This window comes from Aptenodytes patagonicus, chromosome 17, assembly GCF_965638725.1.
Source record: "Aptenodytes patagonicus chromosome 17, bAptPat1.pri.cur, whole genome shotgun sequence".
Taxonomy (NCBI): Eukaryota; Metazoa; Chordata; class Aves; order Sphenisciformes; family Spheniscidae; genus Aptenodytes; species Aptenodytes patagonicus.
Genome location: NC_134965.1, coordinates 6,568,007 through 6,584,525, shown reverse-complemented (window position 1 = coordinate 6,584,525; position 16,519 = coordinate 6,568,007). Strand labels below are relative to the sequence as shown.

General features: G+C 38.9%; 1 protein-coding gene and 1 long non-coding RNA gene across 2 annotated transcripts; one reads left to right on the top strand and one right to left on the bottom strand.

Moving 5' to 3' along the window:
• Window positions 1-1,330: 1,330 nt before the first annotated feature.
• On the bottom strand, window positions 1,331-16,410 carry NIPSNAP2 (nipsnap homolog 2). The gene is made up of 10 exons (XM_076354872.1): window positions 16,319-16,410; window positions 11,805-11,944; window positions 11,681-11,726; window positions 8,724-8,818; window positions 6,677-6,747; window positions 6,126-6,266; window positions 5,667-5,698; window positions 4,282-4,376; window positions 3,351-3,434; window positions 1,331-2,547 (listed from the first exon to the last, which is right to left on the bottom strand). The coding sequence occupies exons 1-10, from the start codon at window positions 16,402-16,404 to the stop codon at window positions 2,483-2,485; spliced, it is 855 nt and encodes a 284-aa protein (XP_076210987.1). The 5' UTR covers window positions 16,405-16,410; the 3' UTR covers window positions 1,331-2,482.
• On the top strand, window positions 3,428-11,682 carry LOC143168438 (uncharacterized). Its single transcript, XR_012996696.1, has 3 exons — window positions 3,428-3,648; window positions 8,727-9,010; window positions 11,285-11,682. It is a non-coding gene; the product is annotated as an uncharacterized LOC143168438 (long non-coding RNA).
• Window positions 16,411-16,519: the final 109 nt, after the last annotated feature.

Genomic DNA, 16,519 nt, shown 5'->3' with positions numbered 1-16,519 from the left:
ATTGTCCCCCACTTTCCAACCACTGGAAAGTGACTTCAGTTCTGAACTCTACAAATTCTGCTCTAAGAAATGCTGAAGTATTGCTAGTCAAAGCAAGAAGGCAGACTTGGCCATGAAATTAAGAGGGAAAACCAGAACAGTGTTCACAACAGGGGAAAACCAACTTCAGAAAGGGCTCACGCAAAGGGAAGCAAGAAAAGATTGGCATTACTTATTTATCTACTGTGTTATGTTCGGTGAGTTTATACAGTTATCTGTAACTAAAATAACAGGAACTAATCTCTCTCTGATGACAACCAGAGCACAAGTTTGAAGCTCAGAACAACAGGAGGCACATTCATAATACATTACAACAACACTAGTGGGAATTCAGATCTTAGGTAGTGTATAAAGGCTGAAGAGACTCGTGCCGTATAATGTCATCCTGCAGAACATCCAGTTATTGCTTAGATTTCTTATTCATGCAAAACTTCATGGTCCTTAAACAACAAGAGCTCTGCCCGACTATTTAATTCCTAGTGCTCCTGGCTGAAGGTAAGAAACACGGATTGCATCAGAACCCACAAAATCCTGTAACTCCAAAAATGTTTTTCACCTTTTGTCTCTGACCGAGATCGCTGGTTATGAGGGGTAGGTTACAAGGATAATTCTCTAGGAACAAGAAATATGGGACGATGGTGGGAGAAATAACAAGGGCCGGAAGCTGATACTGTCATCCTTTTTTTCTTTTTTGCAGCTACAGTAGTCCCAAAAGTCTGGAAAAATGACAGCCCCAGATGACAGTACTGCTCATGACTGATTTACAAGAAGGAACAGCTGAGATGATGTACTTGGCCCACTGAGTAAGCCAAGCTGAGAACTTTCAGCTAATATAGTACAGAATTTTACTCAGTAAAATCCCATAATCAGTTGACAACAGGAGGAAAATATGAAAACAGACAAGAATCAGATCAAATATTGACTTTGTTCAAGATGAAATTCAAGCAAAGGCAAGAGTGCAGTGTATTTCACATGGGAAGAAACAAAGAAATCAGAGCTGAAAAATTAAGCATAATTTGTGGAGAAAAATCGAAGGGAAAAATATTTTGTATTGATCACCACAGCACTTAGGACCTCTAGAACACTTAGCAAAATGGGATGTAATGGAGATACTGTAAATTCATTCTGGAGGAGGAGAGCAGAATACTGGGAAATGCTGTCCCTGACACAGAGAAGTGATATTGGCTAACTAAGATGAAATATTCTATGCAATTATTCAAATTTTCCATAATAAACACTGCAAGATGAGAGAAAACACAGGTGTTGCAATACATATAAGGTGCCAGTAAAATGTGAAAATTAAAAGGATTTTATTGACTGATATGTTCTTCCTGAAAACTCATTGAAATGTACAAACTGGACATTCAGTAACTGATTTGTACATTCTGTATGTTACACTGATTCTTGTAGCCACTTTAAAGAGAGAATATTATTTTCACTTACAGGATGTTCACATCATTGCAGACACCAAAAGTGTTGACATTTTCTAGTCTAAAAGTGAAACCAAAATAGAACTGGACATAATGGTACACCGCTTTATGCCAATCCTATTGACTCAACATGCGCCAGTTTCACACATCAATTCATAAGTACCTACTGTACAGTTAGTGAAACACCCGACCAAGCATATGTCTGAAGTCATGAATGCTTATCAAATTAAACCCCTTTTCCTAGACTTCCAAGTTATTTGTAGAGATAAATGTATTTAACTGAATTTGATTCCCTGCAGAATGTTCAGGCAACCACGTCTTGTCAGTATCTCTTTGAAAACTGTAGGTCATACTTCACAAAATTAATTTCAGGTGTAGATATCTACACAAATGTGCGATTAGTTTCAACAGGCTTCAGAGTCCTTGCAAAACAGAATGCCCTATTCTCTGTCCATAAGCTATCTCCTGACAAACAGCATTATCCTCAATTAGTGACTGCCTATTTGTAAATTTAGAGCTATTTACTGAGTTCAGGCCTGCTAGAACAGCTAGGTGTATTTCAGAGCTGCCTGAGGGCTTCAGAGCTTCTAATTTCAGAACTCCCACGTTTGTTTTTAAAATCTGCAGTCATTATAATGCTAACACAAAGGCCACAGCAACTGTAACACTCCATTCTGTTGCTGTTCCTGAACACCAGGCATTGCCTATGTAGCAGAAGATATTAAATACTGTATGCCATACCCAACCTGAGGAGCTGTCTCACAGAGGAACTCATATATGTCTTTGTACTTGTTTTCAATTAACCAACCCTTTAATTACAGTCCTAGATTTCTTTTTTTCCTGGTACAATCCTAAGAGCAAAACGTCATTAGATTCTGAAGAAAAGAGGTCTCTTTTATAAGCTCAATACAGTACTTTTATATTTCAGACTATGATATACAATGTATACCATAAATTAATTTAAGACAAATACTTGTCACTTTATCTATGTAGGCACAAGTAAATCAGTGACTTTACTGAAGCGGAGAAATCTTCAATGGTATCATGATTCTGGACTCCATTTCCTGAATAAGGGGCACTGAAAAAAAATTGAGACAGGGTTTAATTTCACTAACAGAGATCATTAGCAGTTCTGCACACTCAGTTTGAACAGGTATTATTGTCTTCAAATTACTCTCCTAGCTAGTGCATGCCAAGTCATCAGTAACCACCAACATTCCTGTAACTGAAGCATAGTAGTCTTGAGAACAAGTGATTTTTTAATATAATCTGTCTGCTCCTTTGAAGACAAATATTTCTATTCCTTTTCACCATAATGAAAGTTATCTTACATTTTTCTGGTATACTTCCTTTGAAGTGTACCTATGGAACCAAAATCTGACATGCTTAGCATACTTTTGAGAGTTTTGTTATGAAAGCTATCTTTGATCTCAAAGATCTCCTGGCTTCTAGTTCCAAAGTCTAAATTCCCTTTTCAAAGGAATGCATTTAACAAGGCTCCCGTATTTCATGAAATATTAGAGGTAATAATTTAATATAAAGATAAATTTCACTAGTGGCTCCCTAAATTTTTGGACACAAACTTAAGCATTTACACAAATCTGTTCTTCTACAGGAGAGGTGCTTGTATAAAAATTTACTATTAATGTAGCCATTTTCTAGCAATTAGGCAACTTTTCCAAGTTGGTACGATCAATTGCAAAATTCACTTTACAGCTTAGTGAAATGTCCCTCCTTTCCCTTACAGTAGAAAAACCGACACACACACGCACACACGCCAGAGATGCAAAACTTTTTATCATCGTGCAATGTACTGAAAAACAAAAATGATGGCATGCACAAAAGTCTACCTCCAGCATTCCAATGAAGTTAATAGGTTACCTGTGTAATAGACTAGTTCGTCCCAGCCAGGTTTATGCCACGCAGCGTTCCTTATATCTTCTCTGGTTTGGAGATCTTTGTAAGCTGGTGAGGGAAAACAACAAGCACAAAGCTTAGAAGTAACTCCTTTTCCTTCTACACATGAATAGCTCCCTTAAAAGTATTCTCATGCGTAATTAGGAAGCTGCAAACACTGGGAAGGAAAAAAGTCAGAAGTTCTTCTCCACAAAAAGGAAAAGCTCCCAAACCCAACGCAAGCAGAAAGAACTGGGGAAGAGAGAGAATGTCTTAGACACAGGTAAGACAGATAATGCAAAAGAGTACAGCTCTACACGAGTGGTGTCAGATTTCTAATGCTGGAATATAATATTCTGAATTGTCGAGATATGAAGGTAATACTGCATATTTTCTAAAATAAATATTAGACAATGAGTTTCTTCAAGTTGAAACAATCCTAACGTGAAAAGCAGCTAAGCATTTGTGGAGACTAACACACAGAGAAAGCCAAAACACCATGATGTAGTAATGTAAATAAATGCTTGACTTTCCTTTTTGTAGGTGTGGTATATCTGATGCTTGAAACTAAACTGTAAAAACCTGACTTCAGCATGAATGGGGATGGAGAAAAGAGATGGCAGGACATGGCTTGTCATGCTCATGTTATAGAAAGCAAACAAGTAGTCCCCAATAAGAAAGGGCCATGAGAAACTGTTGATGGAAACAGAACAAAACATGAAACGTTCACTTCTGCTTGCTTGTTTGAAGAATAAAGTTACCTACACAAAAATGAAGAAAATCAACACTTGATGCAAAACAAAAAAACCCTTTTAAGACATTCCTTTGCCTTTTGTAAAAACGTTGTCTCCTGGGCAAAGTCAACAGTCTGTTAGGGGCTGATTCCGTGAGAAAAAAGCAGAGAACACAAATTTACCCCAAAGGTGATGAACCATATACAGCTGTCCAATTTGTGAGAAAAATCCTCCAACTGCTTCATTATTATCCTGTCGGAAACGAATTGCACGAGCCCTACAGAAGAGCAAAGCAGCCGTTAAAAACAGCAGATCTGGGTAGGAAATAAGTGATAATTGAAAGGAAAACAGAGTTGAAAAGAAGCCGAAATGTTAAACAGCATTTGCAGTACACTTCACAATTAAAAAGAAGAAAAAAAAAAAATCTTCAATACACTGATTTTCAGCATTAAGTAATTAAAATATACCTATATATCTTGTTAGAATGAGTTAAAATTGGAGGCCTACAGTTTCACTAGACTGTGCATTAATTATTCTTTAACGTTAGATTCAGTATAAAGATAATTGCTGGAACAGTGTAAAGTGGCAGGCCATTTTTACAGCAGGTTCTTCTAAAACTAAATCCATGAGTTTCAGCCATATTGTCTTTGCCATACTCATTTACCACAGATTTTGTGGTAGCAGAATACAACTTTTTTATTCACACAGACCTCTGCTTTGCAGCTGTCCTATGCAACACTCCATGATTTGTTGTGTAAGTAAGATCAGTATTTCTCTTAACTATAAATCTGTTGCATCTTCTAAAACAGATTGGCTACCACTATAGATATGCCTATTTTATAAAAATTCTAAATTCAATTTACTTTATTCAAATTACTGTAATTAAATAAATTATATTAATGACAATGACACATCTAAAAATCCAAGTCCTCACCTTTGTCAAAATAATTGAAAATACTCCAAATTGTTTAACTATAACCATTAGAATTGCAAGAACAGTGAATGTAAATTGAAAGAAACTTACACTGGTTTTAAATAAGACAAAATCAGAAGCATATACTCAACAGAAGACTGTCTCAAATGGTTTTAACCTTTAGATTAAAATACAAATGTGCTGCTCAATAGCTTTTCAAGAAGCAACTTGACTTTTAAAGATTAAAAGAGCCAAGATTTAGCCCATTTAAACTAAAAGTAAGTCAGCTTCTAGTGGTCTCGTGAAAGTTGTGAAAGATCAACATAGTCTCAAGGAGTTAACCACCATCCTTCACTAAGCAGTGCTTTCTGCTGAAAATAAATGGTTTCTGCTATATTACAGCAAACTAAAAGGGTTATGTGAAGGAAAGCCAAACCACAGAGCCCACAATGTTGTTGGCACACAGAATTCCTCCTTCTTTCCTCAAAGGATAAATTAAGGGTCAAAGAACTATCTTACACGTGGCATAAGTACAGAAGCAGGCCATTAACTGTGTGACTGAAATGCTCTGGTACCATTCTGCCACCTCCACTTCATGATTTTTAAACTTACGTCTCTCAAATAGGAGAACGCAAGTGCTAAAGCAACACTTACCAGTAATTTCCCCACTCAATCATTGTTCCGGGCTACAAAAACAAAACAGACTGTTAAAACTGTAGTTTAAAGAAAGTTAGAATACTTGGACAGTTTTCACAACATTTACATATGGAAAACACTAATGTATTAACAAAATCACTTCCTTCAACTGATAAGCATATTATATTAATCTGTAATTACTCTGTTTGCTTACTGTATTACTTCTTAGTCATTTGCCTGAAGTTTCCTTCAAATGAAAACACAGGGTTTTCAGCCCTGCAGATATTAGTATCTTGTTGGAGCCTGCCTTCATTTTGGACCCCACACTTTGAGAGCAACAATGACTCAGACATCAGCTTTGATAAGAAACAGATTTTTAAGATGAGGTCTGTTTTCCATCTACATTGTATAAACATGCTTTGAACATTTTACGACAGCACAGAGCTTAAAAAAATAAAAAGAAAAATTTAAACTTACTCTAAGTTGATAGGATCTCAGTTCATAAATATTAGGCCCCTCTCTGGGAACAGGTTCATTCCAGAAACTAAACTCCAACAATAATTGGTTCTTGCGTGAGAGAAGCATGTTACCTCTTTCTTTGCGAAACTCTGTGAATTCCTAAAAAACCAATGTGATCATTGTCAAACTGTGTATTATGCTTCAACAACAAAAAGCAGTATACCATACGGTGGCTTAGACTTTTTTTTTTAATGCTCTCTTGGGGTTTGGGGACATTGAAATCCTTTAAATTGTAAAGGTATCTAAATTCCCCTGGCATATTTGAAAATTTCAAGTGGCATGTTTACACAGCACTAAGTGCAAGTGTTTCATAAAGTGTTCAGATATTAAACCTTAGTATTTCCGAATACAAGAATAAACCTTTTTCTAAAGAGGTTTCTAAGTTTGTACAGGAAGTGATGAGATACTGAAATAAAAGCGGGTATCCAAATGTGCAGGTTTTTTGCTCAAATATTCTTTGTTCTCTTCTGAGTAAAATAACCAATTCTAACAAAATCAATGCATTTTACCTTATTTTGACGGAGTTTACTCATGACCTCATTGAGAGCTGGATAGCCTCCCTCATATCTCCACAGATGAACTGAAATAGAAAAAAGAAAGCTTTTTCAGGGATGTCACAGACCAGTGCTAAATCTTATGGAATATCACAGTGTAAAATGCTCGTCATACTACAGAATTATACAAAACCAGAAATCAGGTAACAGGTTTAAAAATAGATTTTCATTAAAGAAAGCACTACACATTTGAACGTTTTACGAATAATGGAATCATCTGCTTTTGGAAAAGGGTTCTCTTGGAAAATTTTGCAATCTACTCTGAAGGTAACAGGGAAATTTCTGAAAGGACTTTTTGTTGCCATGCTAGTAAGACGTGATGACTTCACATGACTGTAGTTGAAATTGAGATTGAATTTAAGAGGGTAACTTGATTCCAAAAATGTGTTTTATACCAATTTCATCTAAGAGCAATAGAGGGCTGGACTTTTTAGCTCAGTTAATTACTCAAGCACAAAGAGCAACACGCTTTCTGTAGGACATGAAAAATGATGCAAATGTTATTTTTGAGGTAAACATTACATTAAAAAAAGCAGAAGACATCTGAACATGCTAGAATTGTTACAATTGCTAGGATTTTCCCCATAAAAACAATTTCAGAACAGGTATCTACATTTGAGTTTTTTCAAAGCATTCTCTCTTTAATAAATCATAATAAAACCCTTTAATAAATCATAACAAGATTTATGTACAAGCACTTAATATAGCAAGGCAACAATATTTCACCTCAAAGAGTCACAAAAGCTATTTTCTCTCCTCTAAAGCAGTCCTGTGCCTTTCCCAGGAGAGCGAACTGGGGACTAATGTAAGGCACTTCACTAGGATAGCAGATTCATCCAGTGCGTCTACTTCCGCTGTCTTATCCCCAGGGCAAATTTGATATATCCACCTAATATTAACACAGCCTGGGCACAAGTACTGAACAAGTCAAAACCCCATAATCTGCTTTATTACACTGCTAGAACTGCTGCAATAACATTTTCAAGGCAGGCTATGGATGCAATTACAGATACAGTCTGTGTTAATACGTTACAAAAGCAACAAATGAGACTTTGCTAAGATACTCTCATTTCAATTGTCTTCATTCCCTAATTTCCTTTCAACTTTTAGAATTGTTTCTCAGACATCGTTTGGTTTATCTACTGTTATTTCTTCGCATTTGTTCAGTGTCAATATTGCAATATGCTGTGAATGCAGGAAAAATTAACGTGCACCTATTTTTCAATAACGAAGCAATTACATTGATACTAGCATAGCTCTAACAATGGAGCTACACAACAAACTACGTAACAAGTATCAGTACACCACTCTGTATCTGTGGCTTCCCACTCCTTTCAATTTCCCAGAGGAAATTTTTCAGGTTTTCTCTCTATGCTAGACTCCTTGTAGTTACCTCCGTAGCAGCTCTTCAGTAATTTCTAGTTCCAATATATTTTCAATCTGCACAGTTAGGCAGTATCCTTATATGAACACGAACAGAAGTATTTTTACTTTCCTCCAGTAAAGGCCTAGCTTATTGTTGAGCTTATAATGCAATCATTTTTTCAGATGGCGTGAATGATTTGCATTTCATTATCATACAGCAGTTACAGTATGAAAGTCTGAGTAAAGCTTTTATACTGGCCAATGCAAGATAAACTCTGTCTTTGTAAGCCTTTGCCTTTACCCTAAATATTCAGGAACATAATCTGTGCCCGCAAAATATTACAGGACCACATTTTACGAGCATTTCCCAAAACTGTTAATCTACCACCTGGAAAACATGAAAGTGTATTAACAATAGGACAAATTTTAGGAATTAATGCTTTACTGTCAAACTCAACAAGACAAAAAGCAAGCACTGTAAATGTTAATATGAATACTGATAATTGATGCACACACACCCTCGCTGTATACATTGCTAAAGGTTTACTGTCAACAGAGATGATTTAAAGATAAGAAACCTGCCAAGCACACGTTTCACTTGTATGGTTTTACGTTCTGTTGTACTTCTATCTCCTACCAGCCTGATCTTGCTCTCCGTACCACGTGTTCCAAGTCCCCACCAGTGCACATGGGTAGTGTTTTTCTTCATGAATCTTTGGCAGCACCTCTTGACTTGAAAACAAGGAATACAGACACTATGTTGCATTTCCTTCAGGGAGGCTACAGTTGATATGTATAACAAATCACCACACGTTTATCATTATGGTATGAAAATTCACAAGCTCTACTTTTCAGAAGAGAAAGCTGAAATACAAAAATCTGCTATACAGGGGAAAGATAGCTACAACACTATGAAAAATTAAGGTAAGTGTTACCATTTCTTAGACTGTATGACAAATACACAGCATGGTAGAATTCTTTCGATGCAATAAATTATGTCTGTCTATCACCTAAAAGGTTATCCAACACATTAGTAAAGTAAGTATCAGGATATCTCACTTGCAGAAAATGCAGCGTAACTACATGGGTGATGTGCTTTAGGAAAAGCTCTTTATCAAGGGAGGTAGAATACACAAAAGTAGGAAAGGACAGTCTTCTGTACCAGTTACAATGGTATTAATTCTGTTGAGCTGAGTGAATAAAAACAAGTACTTTGATAGATCAAATGATGACTGTACTTCATAGTATGCAGCCTTCTTGCTTTCTACCATTTCAGAAAGTGGTCTTAGTTTGAGGCAACTTACCCACTAAAGCATACACTGAAACTGCTTTAAAAATACCTGCAACACAAAATCTGTTTGACTATTTCCAGTATTTCTAACATTTTTTCAAACTTTAAAAGTGGCCTACATTAGCATTAGGAAATTAAGTTTTACCAATTGCTAACTTGGTTAAGACAGCTTTCATTGCACTGTACTTTGATGAATAAGTCAATTAGTCTGGTTGAACTCTGCCTTTTAATATTTTTCCCTGAATAATTACCCCTCTTACTCAGTTTGGCTCATAGGCAATCAGTTTCTGCACAATATCAAATAATAGGAAGTAGGCTGGTCTTGGGCTGAGAGTCGTTAGATACGAGTTTTCCTCTTGATTCTGCCACTGACTTTCTAGACAACCTTGAGCAAATCTCATTACCAATTTGTACCTCAAGATTTCTCACTACATAGTGTAAATAATATGATAGAATGACTCTCCAAGGATATTTTCAAGGATGTTTCACCATCAGTTCGTTTTTGCAAAGCATAAGGAGATCCTAGAAAGGCAGCTTTAAACAGGAATGTTGAATTATTACAATAACGCTAAAAATATATTTTGTTGCAAATTATAGAAAAAAATGCCCACAGAATACGTTATGAACACCATCTTTTTCCTTTTTAAAAATAACTGTTCCTAATTCTTCAGAAGGGGTCCTTAACCACAGTGATTCATGAAGTACTCTCATAATTGTCTTCATTACATTTTTTCTTTATTAATACATGATGACTAATCCTTATTCTGATTTGATACAGAATAAGGAATTAACCTGTTCATCTTTAATTTAGGGAGAAGAAGGAGGGAAGTTCAAGATGCTTAGGTTTTTTTATTACTCCATTCTTATGTTTTCTCCTTCCATGGAATACTTAATTTGCTTTGGTTTGGAAAGAATAAATCTAAACACCTTCATCCGATTACTGTCAGCAGTTTCTTTCTTTGCTATTGTCTCTTTCCTTGAAAATAAAAGTCTCTGCTTTCACTCAACATTTAGGTAGCTCATGAGATAACGCGGAGAAGTGGTTCCCTGTCTTGTATAATGGGACATGTTCATATTAAGCTTTTAAACAGAAAGCTGGCTGAATGCTAACTGTGCTTCTCTGTGCATCTATTCTTTAAAATAAAAAAGTTAAAAGTACCTTATGATTGAATGTTATTCTAGTGGATTTCTACGTTTGTATAGCAAGGAAAAGAGTTTTGGGTTAATTAGCCCCATTTCAAAGCTGAACACATGAAGGCACAGAGATGTTAAACGACCTACTCATGGCTGTACAGCCAACCCATAACAGAGTCGAGGACATAAACTGGGAGTTGTGAACTTCTTCCCCACCCTCCAGCCCAGCTGGTGTTCTCACCAATACGCCACACTTAAAAAATTGGTTGCAGTAGGGTATCATTATGCTAAGAATGTTTTATTTAACTGACAAGATGATCACTGTCAGTGAGAAAGCACTGCTGTTTCGAAACGTGTGAGGCTCACTACATTTCCAAATTTAAACATACAGTTCTTGAAAAGGCAGTTGTTCTGGCTCCAGAGGAGTGATTATGTAGGTAGAACAGGACTAATATTTCTGCAATTTCGTCCTTAAAGTAGTAAATTTAAAATGTTACTAATGCATACATTTTATAAAGCTGTAACTTTTTGGAAAACCCATAACAGTACTGCTCCCTTTGGAGGATATCACCCCAATGCAAAGATCCTATCCAAGGATTTGCATAGCTCTTTAAGAGTAGATCTCAGTAACATTATTTTTGTAGAAGGATATAGATGAGCTGAGAGAAAGTCAATCCCTGGGTTTTTAAAATCTCCTCAAAGTTATACTTCAATTTAATATTGGCATGTAGTTTTACTTACCCGTGATCTCTCCCTTTCCTACCTGTATGCAGACAATAACCACCCTCAACACATTCCTACATGGCAGCTGGAGTGGGACATGCTAGCATACCAGGATCTACCCGCATGGACCAGCAATTGTAAGACAACTAAGGGACGGGGGAGAGCTGTTCCAACAAATGTCACCAATGTTTTCAGAAAAGGCATCATCCTAAATTGCAGCTTAGGAAAATGACACCGCCAAGAGGGAAGGCAGGGGGTGAACTGAGTAAAGTATCTTTTGCCATTTCCCTCCAAGAATAACATGATCTATTTACCATCATACCCTGAAAGTAAAAGCAGAATTTTTCTACCTCCCCTCTAAATAATTATGATATTTGCCAATTTTCAGAACAACTTGTGATCAAATCAACATATCTAAAATGTGAAAACATCATACGCACACTTACCAAAGCTTGTTGTAGGCGTCTAGACATTCTGGTTTTACATTGTGAACTGAAACAACAACATTACGTGAGAAATGCAGGAACAGAATAAATAAATGGCAATGTTAAATATAAAAATATCACTCACTCTGTAGTTTATACAGACTGCTGGTCTCTCTTTTGGCTAGAAGGTTGGAGTGAGCATCTTTCCTTGGATCAACTTTGCGAACAAATAGCGATTTTAACCAACTGTCTTCACGAGGTCTGCTAGCTGAAGATACCAGCCCCCTACATATTAACAAGTACATTATACTGTCACTGAGCGTGTCTTGAAAATGCCCACAACACAGGGAAGATAGGCAGAATCAAGTTTAATGCAAACAGTATCATAACACACAGTTACATACATGTCTGTTACTAAAACTTTCCACTGAGCCACTTCCTAGCAAGGTAAAGGCAGTTTTTCCCCCACTGAGATTTACCCTCTCACAAACCATTTTACTTGACACAGAGCTGAACAGTTAACGGTACACTATCCACTTTTATTCTTTGTGCACATGGCAGGGAATGGATAGATGGCTGCTTTTGCTGCCAATTTATCTTCTTTTTAATCAAGTGTCTTTGCTCAAAAAGGCTGGGTCTATCCTGAAGTACACAGGCAAGAGTGAAAAAGAGCAAGTGTGCATAAGGAAAAATTGGTACAGTGTAAATAGGAAAGTAACTGCCATATGTTCCTATGTTGCTTAAATATAGCTCTAAAAAAGGAAAAGTTAAATAGCACATCTTTCAAGAGAAAAAATATAATGAAAGTCTAATTTGGGAAAAATGACGAGTGGCAGGAAACAAACAGCCTGCAAATATTTCAATTCCAAATTCTGGCAACTGTACTACGTAGGGGTACTGAACCACATTCTTTGTACAACATTCACAATTTCCCTTTCTTTGAAACAGAAGAATTTCACTGTCTTTTTTTATCTAATCTTTATGCAGTTTCTGCAAGTACACTTCCAAAGTAATACCACTTCCCTTTATACCACAGAGTACACAAAACATTACAATTGGTAACTGTGCTTTTTTAAAATTGTATGTTAAAGGAATTACCCTTCTCTTCTCCAGCTCACAGAAGACCCCTCAATCACCAAAAATTGTGCAGAACAACAAGAAAGGTGATGTATTTAACTGATTCTCTACAACATATGACAGGAGACCCCAAGCTCAAATGTTTTTTCTTCTTTCTCATAAGAAGCACTTCCTTCAATTTGCCTCTTTTTGACATGGGTTTCTGCTGAAATACTAAAATATTTCTCTGACATACTAAAAAGGTGGCACTACAGCTGGAAATTTAAACCTTTTCCTGCCTCACAAGTCAACTCTTCACCATTAATTACTGACTAGGGGATCCAGCTGATAGCTATCAATCTTCACCTATAAAGCTGTCTTCCAGGTATCAAGTTTGTGACAATCATTCAATGAAAAAAAATAGGGAAAGAAAATCTCAACTTCCTTTGGGAGAAATATCTTCACGAACATGCCTGTCTGTATTACACAAAAGTAGTTCACACTAGCAGTGTTTTTCAACAATCAACCTCCTAATGTCTGAAAATAACATAATGAACTGGTTCACGCTGTGGAAGCACGATGGAGGAAAGGAAAAGTATTTCATGGCAGGGAAACAATAACAACCAGAAGAACAACTGCAGCTGAGATGACCTTCAATGTTAAGAAGTAATTGGTAAATGCCTTATTGGTGTATTTATTGAAAAGGGTGCCTTCTTTGGCCCTAGGCAAACACACAAACAAGTTACTGTGCTGAAAGCTAAGCAGCTATTCCTGAGTACAAGCATTTAAAAGGGCATTCCACAATAAGGCTGTTGCTAGAATAGAGGGTACGCAGCTGCCTGGAGTAGACGTATCTCTGATCTCAGCTGGACGAGGTGAGGCACAGGTGACTGCAGTTGTGTTGTCACATCTGTATCAGGTGCCACAGGGACACAAGCTGTCCCAGATGATAGGGGGTAAACACCACCTAATAAATCCAAGTTGTTTTAAAAAGCTCCCTTAAAGCACTAATGCTCACTGGACAGCAAATGGGGCTCCAGGAGACAAAACTCAATCCCAGTCCTGCAGTGCTCATTTTTTTAACTCAGACCTGTAAACTATCGCCATTTCCTCCCCTTTATTAAACAGAGTTAGCAAACTAATATTTAGAACACTATTCTATGAGGATTATTGTTTGCAGCAAACTTTGAAGATGAAAGAGACAAATAATCATGATGCTTTTTTTGGGAACCAGCTTTATCAGCAGCAAGAGTAAGCTGGAGTTACGGAGATAATACTGAAAAGCAAATTCCTTTGCTATTAGGAGAGTCTCATGACTTGAGTGTTAAACTGCACCTAAAACTGGAGGTATATTTAATTTTCAATACAATGAAATGAGTAATACTTTACATTTATGTAAAATCTTTTACCCAGCAATTGTAAAGTTCCTCATGAACAATGACCAACAAACCATGACTATCCATCTCAATATACACTTTACTTATAATAAAGAATGGTAACAGCTGAAGTTTATTAAAACAAATACTCAGTGCACCCAACCTGAGATGCTTGGGCCTTATTTTTAATCCATATCCTTAGAGAAGTCCTACACTACTGGTGTCATTCTAGATACCCACAAATCAAGAAACCCTGAACTGATTACTGGTTCGCTTGTGTGGGCAATATGTACCCAAGATTAGCTCTGGAAGAGTAGGGACTAAATTCATGTCTTTGGACTGCCAGTTGTGAGCATCAACCACAAATTAGTTCAAAACTAATCCATCATCCAAAAGATCTACTTTTAACTAACTTCTTAACATTATGTCCCACCATATTATAATACCTGTTCCAAGTAAAACAGATATTGGATCCAAATTGTTCCAAAACCCAAATACCACTAATGAAAATGTGAATATACACACAGAATGGATGTAGACACACTATATGGAATTACCATCAAACTTCACAATTTTTTATTTTCTGGGAACAATACTGATTAAAGAGAGTTTTCATGCCATCTCTTAAGGCACTGCTTGACTTTGCTAGCAAGTTCTTATCCTACAAATGTTAACTATGGGCTTACCTTTCTTGCTACAAAGATTGGGCTGTGAACACAAAAGGGTAACACTGAATAGCTTGCTTATATTAGATTAAAAATGACAGTGAAAACACTTCTATCCCACTTAGCTTCTGCTTTAGTACAAAATATAAACTGGGTGAGAGATATCAGGTCAAATATTTAGATTTTGTAGTAACCTATGTCTGCCTGGAAGAGGAAGAAAAACAACTTGTCTATAATTGACAGGTTTTGATCTGTGATCTAAACAAAGTTTATTTGAAACTAAAAAAACCCCCCAAAACGTACATAAAATCTCACAACATATACTCTCCACAACTCTCCCCATTCCTGTTTTAAACAGCTGCTTGCAGTGATGCCTTTAGTCTTGCACAGGGGCTGCTGCCCATTCTGAGGCTTGAGACAGCAGCTTTCCCGGCTTCAAAGAAAGGGAGGAAAAAATGTGTGTAGATCCATCCCAGCTTGGGTGCTTCTGTGTCTCCAACACCCAGGGAGCACGTGTTGTCTGTTTCCTATACCCAAGACACATGTGCACATATCTGCGCCCTGAGAGCTGTGTATGTGTGTATGCATCCTTGCCACCCAAGAGGTATGCACGTGTCTGACCCTTCACACACCAGATGTGGGCATGCAAATGTCTGCACCCCAAAATATGATGGATGTGTCTGTGCACATGCCCTGACACCTGGGGGTTGTATGCACATGCACACACATCCCAGCTCTTAAGGCAAGGATGAATACATGTGCCCTGACACCCAAGGGGTGCACACACATGCTGGGGTCCATGTGTAACTGTGCATTATGAAGGCAGGAAGATGCTGGTGTGCGCAGTCATACACCCTGACACTGGGGGAAAGATGGATGTTGGGTAGGGGTGCAACCTGGCACCTTGAGTGTGGAGCAGCTGTGCGTCCTGACACCAACGGGTGTTGTGCGTGCAGCCATGCATTCCAATACCAGAGGACATGAGATGCAGCGTGGCCACGCACCCTGTTGCTTGGTGGAGTTGGGATGCAGAGTAGCTGTACACCCTGGTCCTGGAGGGGTATCTGGGTGCAGAGCATCCATATACCCCAACACCGGGAATATACGTGTGCAGGGCGGCTGTGCACTCCAAAACCCGGCGATACGTGGCCGTGGGGTGTCTGTGCACCCTGTTGACTGCAGGGGTGGGGTGTCCGTCTAGCCTGAGCCCGGGGGATAGGCGGCAGGGGGTGGCGGGCAGCCCGTCCCTGGCGTGGCGGGTCAGCGGCGCGGCCATGATCCCCACCCAGGGGCGGACTTGGGGGAGGGAGGGGAAGGGGCTGGCTTTGGGGCCCATGACCTTGAAGGACACCCCGAGCGGGTCGCACTCCCCGCCCCACGGGAGGGCCGCGGGCCCGGCCCGTCAGCTGCCCCGACGAGCGGGGCGCCATTTCCAGTCAGGAAAGGGGAGGGGGGGCGGGCGGTCTACGCGGCGGGGCGAGTTGAGGCGCGGGCGGCGTCGGCTCCGTCTCCAGCCTCCCTCGGCGGCCCTCTCCCGCCCGCCTCACCCCCTCAGGGCTCACCTGAGGGCCAGGCCGCCGCCGGGCGGGAGGCGCGGCACGGCGCTGGCTCCCGCCAGGCTCCGCCGCAGCAGCACTCGCGCCGCCATCTTGCTCCGGCCGCCTCCCTCCTGGGCCCGGGGGGGGGGGGGGGGGGGGGGGCTGAGAGTTGCAGCGCCGCCGCCAGACGCAAGGGGCGCACCGCCGCCAGAGGCGGGGGGAAGG